General features: G+C 35.4%; 1 protein-coding gene across 2 annotated transcripts; it reads right to left on the bottom strand.

Annotated features, from left to right (window-relative positions):
- Nucleotides 1-5,272: 5,272 nt before the first annotated feature.
- LOC703883 (keratin-associated protein 19-3-like) lies at nucleotides 5,273-5,545 on the bottom strand. Of its 2 annotated transcripts, none has more exons than XM_077997854.1 (2): nucleotides 5,419-5,545; nucleotides 5,273-5,337 (listed from the first exon to the last, which is right to left on the bottom strand). In XM_077997854.1, exons 1-2 carry the CDS (start codon nucleotides 5,543-5,545, stop codon nucleotides 5,273-5,275), a joined length of 192 nt encoding a protein of 63 aa, XP_077853980.1. The 2 variants fall into 2 exon arrangements, with proteins under 2 accessions (XP_077853980.1, XP_077853981.1); XM_077997855.1 differs by having other exon boundaries at nucleotides 5,273-5,364; nucleotides 5,455-5,545.
- Between the last annotated feature and the right edge of the window lie 604 nt (nucleotides 5,546-6,149).

The raw sequence follows: 6,149 nt of genomic DNA, 5'->3' as shown, positions 1-6,149 counted from the left end.
TGACCTCAGGTGATCCACCCGCCTTGGCCTCCCAAACTGCTGGGATTACAGGCGTGAGCCACTGTGCCCAGCTGATACATTCTTTTTAATGACAAAATAGTCTGCATTTTCAAAGTTACACAATTTTTTAAAATTCTAAATATAATTCTTCATCACTAAGCATATTGAATTATTCGTATTTGATACTGTGTTTTTATTAAATTTTTTCTCATTTCTCATTTTTATACCATTCCTTAGATTGTTCAATTTTACCTCCCCCTAGATTCAAATACATTGATCAAGTTTAAAACTTTTAAATCTAGTAAAGCCTTCAAATATCAAATATCTTTACTGGGTTGAGAAATTAAGGCTATTCCTCCTTCAAAAGAAAAGGAACTTTTTGAATAAATAAATTTTCTGATCAGCTGTGGTAAATACAAAGTAATGGAAATATGTATGTAGGCATAATATAAAACTACTTTAATTTTCTATATCAGCTTGCAAAACATTGTTTTGGCTTATCAGCATAACAAAAGTTCTTCCAGAAACCGAGATACTATTCAAGAGAACAAACTCACTGTTACACCAGCCTGACCAACTGTTCAAAAATATTCTCTTCAGGTAGGGTACAGTGGCTTACCCCTGTAATGCTGGAGGCCAAAGTGGGAGGATCACTTGAACCCAGGTGTATTAGTTTGTTTTCACACTGCTGATAAAGACATACCTGAGACTGGGAAGAAAAATAGGTTTAATTGGACTCACAGTTCCACATGGCTGGGGAGGCCTCAGAATCATGGCAGGAGGTGAAAGGCACTTCTTACATGGTGGCGGCAAGAGAAAATGAGGAAGAAGCAAAAGTGAAAATCCCTGATAAACCCATCAGATCTCATGAGACTTATTCACTATCATGAGAATAACAAGGGAAAGACCAATCCTCATGATTCAATTACCTCCCCCTGAATCCCTCCCACAACACATGGGAATTCTGGGAGACACAATTCAAGTTGAGATTCGGATGGGGACATGGCCAAACTATATCACCAGGAGTTTGAGAGTAGCTTAGGCAACATAGGAAGACCTTGTCTCTATAAAAAAAATAGCCAGATGTGAGGGTGCACACCTATGGTTCCAGCTACTTGGGAGGCTAAGGCAGGAGGATTGTTTGATCCCTGGGAAGTTGATGCTGCAGTGAGCCATGATCGTGCCACTGCACTCCAGCCTGGGTGACAGAGTGAAACTGTCTAAAACATACACACACACACACGAAAACAATCATTTCTATTTTTACCGTTACACAATTTTCCAGAACTGGCTCTACATAAAGTATTACCTAGGCTACTCAGATGATCTTGGCTTCATGCTTTACAGATACCACTTGTCTTCCACTTCCTAGTCTTCCTCACTATGTATATATCCGTTCTCTTTATCAAACCTTTTCATTTTATGCTGTATTCATTCCCGATATGTACTAGTGCTACGTAGGTATTTGTTCTTATCTATTTTTTTTCCAATCAATATTTTATCCTTCTACCCATATATTTAATTTTATCACAATATTTTTATCCTTATGTTTTCTTTTCCAATTCTGTGTGCCTCACCTTCTTATTTTCTCTCAATCAGCAAACAAAAGACATTATTTGTTTATTAAAGTTACACATTTTTGAACAATAGTTTATATGACTCTTAGAGTCATATAATATATCTAACAGTCTCTTACAATTCTGATACCTTGAAAATCTCAAATGCAGATGTGCACTGGTGAAATAACTGAGATAGGAAGCAAGGATGTGAGGAGGGCTGGCCATTCTCTACCGATTTTCTATACTTACTCTGGGAAGACAGTAAATCAAGTCCAAGTTTAGCTCCACCAGAATATGACCATATATTGGACTTGGGTCTTTAAGCAGTGCTTTGCTTTACAAGACTGTAAACATTTTGCCAAAGGTATTTTTTTGTTGCTTTGTTTTCTGTTTTGCTTTGTTTTGAGGTTTATAAGCAACGTTTTTGATAAAGCATTTTCTCAACTTGATTTGTTCACTATTCTTCCAAAAACGTTGTTGGATAAATGAAAGAATGAATTTTGCCTGCCTCAACATGTAGTGCACATCTCATGCGGAGTATGCACTCAAAATGGCTTTCAGGTTTTAAAGGAATATTCAACTCAATATTTGCCGTGGTTGCTTTCTCCTTTATCAAAATTCGTTCCACCTTTATTTTCGTTCTGAAAAAGAAAACTGGACAATTTTTAAATTCTCAATAAGTAGTTGTTGAAGACAAGCAATAATAAGTAAGTCTAACTAGTTTAAGAATCTCATTAATTCTTGGGTATGCCCTCCAGATTTTCTAACCCTCATGAAAGGCCAATGTACATTGCTGTTTCTGATGCCTATAACCATCTCCAAGAGAAATATCATGCATTAGATTTTACAAATTAAAGGCAATTTTTATTATTTTTTACAAACAAAATATTATTTAATAAAATATGCCCTGCTTTACTTATGTATTTTCAAGAACAAAATAATAAGATATATCTCATTGTGATACACAAATACACATATATTGATACATGCACATATATCATCATATAATGCTGTGAAATATATGAACCAAAACAATCAAAGACTTCTGCTTTTTTCCTAATTAAAAAGTAGAACAATTATAGTATCTTTTGGATAGCGATTAACTTTGGAAATTGAGAAATGTTTATTTTTCTGATTTTTTCACTTAATTCAGTGGACTTGCACAATTAGTTCTCTGTTATGCTATTTTTGGGAGATTTTTCCAGGAAGATCATGAGTTAATTGTGAAACTCAGATCCTGTGTTGAGGTGTGAAATAATGAAAATAAAGTTTTCTAGTGGCCGGGTGATTAACTTTTATTTGAGAGATAAAGACATTTTTCTATAAATTCAAAACATGTTTCTTTAACCCAGATAAAAATTAATTCAATAAAAAATAAGATGTAATAAAATTTGATAATGCATTTGAATAAAAGTATAATATACAATGTTTCTCAATATAATCATATTGATGGGTGTTTTTATTTTTAGCTTCATAAGGCATGTCCATTGACTTTGAAACTATTAACCTGAATGAATAAGTGCAAAATAATGGAACCACATAACTGTACCTTGCCTTTCTACGCATTGTGATCCTACAACATCCAGATTGAACTGACTAGAAGAATAGCTGATATCACATGGCTAAGCAAATTTAACTTTGTGACTTTCAAATGAAAACTTTAATCCCTTGAAACAGATATATCCATACAGATAAATATAGGTATACTTATACATATGTATATATACTTATAGATATGCATATAGATGTGGTTACAGTTGAAGTCTAGATGAAGGTAACATTGAAATCAAGAGGTTCAATTCTCTAAATCAGAACAATAAAATATTATAGAAAAGTGATTATAAGAAACCATTTTCATTTCCCCCATAAATTCAGTCATGTTTATGGAAACTGAGCAGAACATTCAAGATATCCTCTTTGGGTTCATGAAGGGAGAAAATATACTGGGAATAAAGGCTTCATGGTGGCACCTGCATTCAGAAGACCTTGGCAATAACCCTGATCCTGACTCTGCCACTAGAGCTAGTGTAAGTTTCCTGAGTGTTTTTGCTGCTGTCATTGTTGTTTAACCTACAAGATGAAATGAATGTAACTGCTACCATTTAATGTCTGTCTAGTAGAGCAACTTTTAATGCTACTGTGTGACTCAATCAGACACATTTAACAAGTTTTGACATTTAAACAAAATATCTTGATTTTATGTTGTTTGTTGAATATATCCTTTGATTTTAGAAAAAAGCTGATATTCATTTATATCTTTTAAAAATTTCATCAACAAAATGCCCCCTTCTTCCTATTTTTATCAGGGGAGTGGTTTAACTGAAATTCAGGTTTGTAAGAAAACTCTTTGGATCAAAGTGTTCTTTTCATCAGCTTAAGCTAAAAAATAAATTAGTTTGCCCAGGTGCGGTGGCTCACGCCTGTAATCCCAGCACTTTGGGAGGCCGAGGCGGGTGGATCACAAGGTCAGGAGATCGAGACCACGGTGAAACCCCGTCTCTACTAAAAATACAAAAGATGAGCCGGGGGCGGTGGCGGGCGCCTGTAGTCCCAGCTACTCGGGAGGCTGAGGCAGGAGAATGGTGTGAACCCAGGAGGTGGAGCTTTCAGTGAGCCAGGATCGCACCACTGCACTCCAGCTTGGGCTACAGAGCGAGACTCCGTCTCAAAAAAATAAAATAAATAAATAAATAAATAAATAAATAAATAAATAAATAGTTCACATTAAAGTCTTGTTTCTTTCCCTTGTTAAGTTGCAAAATTTTCAATATAATGGTGATGGTGAAGAAGAATGCTGTATCATACCATGAGGATTAAGTAAGATAATAGAAAAGCCAGTTGGAAAAAAATATCTAAAATGTTTTGAGTTAAATATGTTAAACCAATATGAAAAAAACTCTACACTAATTTAATAGTTACATCAGTTGTTCAATGAAAATGTCAAATAAATTAATGAGCAGAAGAGTATGATAGGGTGAGGTTATACCAAATACAATAATTTGGAAAGATAATATACTTTCATAATTAACCTAGAAATATGGTTTGATCTGTCACCATTTGCTTGCTCTTACAATAAAAGAAAGAAATTTTGAACGGATAGAAAGATTCATTACACATTCGCAGTGAGTTGACAAATGTGACCTGAATTAAATAAAACATATATGCTTGATATATAAATATAAAGACATGTTAAGTAGGTATTGCTTTTTGTTGTTGACTTAAATCTGAATACTATCTAAATAAAAGCAAAACGTTGAAAAATGTGAGATTACTAACCATTCTGAAGTTCTATTTTTCATTTCAATATAGAATTATTATTCCTTGGAGCTATTGATGTATTTATCTATCTGCATGCATGTTTATGAGGTATATGAAAATCATAGATTCTCAGTCAGGGAGATAGCGTCTCTGAATGACATCATCACTTTCATATAATTGAGTTTCATGAACAAAACGGAACCACATTGTGTTTTGAAATTAGAATGTTTTATTGGAAGATAAATAGATAATTCAACCAGTTATAAAAGCAAAAGTAGAGAATACCAGGATTATGATAGAGAGATGGGTGCACATAGAAAAGATTGCCTGAAATTCTGAGATGTTAAATTCTTTTGTGCAAATAACTCCAGCATGATCTTGGTTGTCCAATGATTGAAGTCAGCTTTGGGAAAGTCCTCTTATAATTTCAGATATTGTGTTGCTGGGGCAGTAGTTTAATAGAATCCAGAGAATCCATATCCTCCATAGTATGATGGGCGGTAGCAGCCATATCCGTAGCCTCCAAAGCCAGAACCATATCCATAGCCTCCGAAGCCAGAGTCACATCCGTAGCCTCCAAAGCCAGAGCCGTATCTGTAGCCTCCATAGCCACAGCCAGAACCCAGTCTGCAGAAGCCGCCACATCCACATCCATAGCCATAGCCCAGGCCACCGAAGCCTCCGTAGCCATAGCCCAGGCCTCCGTAGTAGCTGCCGTAGCAGCTCATGGTGTCAGGGGTAGTGAGTTTGGTTTGCTGCTCAAGGCAAGGTCCTGAGTGTGAATGTTGGCATCTGCGCAGGCATGCTTATATACCCTGACAGATCACGTGACAAAACACTTCCTGCCTATTTTAGTGTAATTCTATATGTTACACTTACCTGACCCAATCCTGACATCTGAAGAGGCCCTCAAACTCATTAAAGTGTTTGAGCTTGCATTGCATTTCTGTCTTGTCATGCTGTCTCTTTAACATATTGCATCACTTTTATGAATAGAAATTGCTGTAGGTTCAAAGTCTGTACATACCAGACCTTAAATAGACTTCTTTGTAGGCATGTTGCATTACACAGTTGGTAATGCTACATTTTGAAATTAAGTATTGCTTCATCTCTGGCTTTCCTGGAATTGTTTTGCTTCATTTGTGATTGCATAACAGACTTTGGTTAAATTCAATGCTCTGAAATTTATCATATTCTTCCAGAGTTATCTTATACCTTAGGTGAGGTCCCTTTTTAAAGAGATACAAACATTTGAAAGACTGGAGCCATCTGCTCACCTGCTATGCCTAACAGTAAAGAACTTCATGGGGTTAAAAAAGTTAAAATAAAGCC

This window comes from Macaca mulatta, chromosome 3 (assembly GCF_049350105.2).
Source record: "Macaca mulatta isolate MMU2019108-1 chromosome 3, T2T-MMU8v2.0, whole genome shotgun sequence".
Taxonomy (NCBI): domain Eukaryota; kingdom Metazoa; phylum Chordata; class Mammalia; order Primates; family Cercopithecidae; genus Macaca; species Macaca mulatta.
This window is presented reverse-complemented; position numbering and strand designations above follow the sequence as displayed.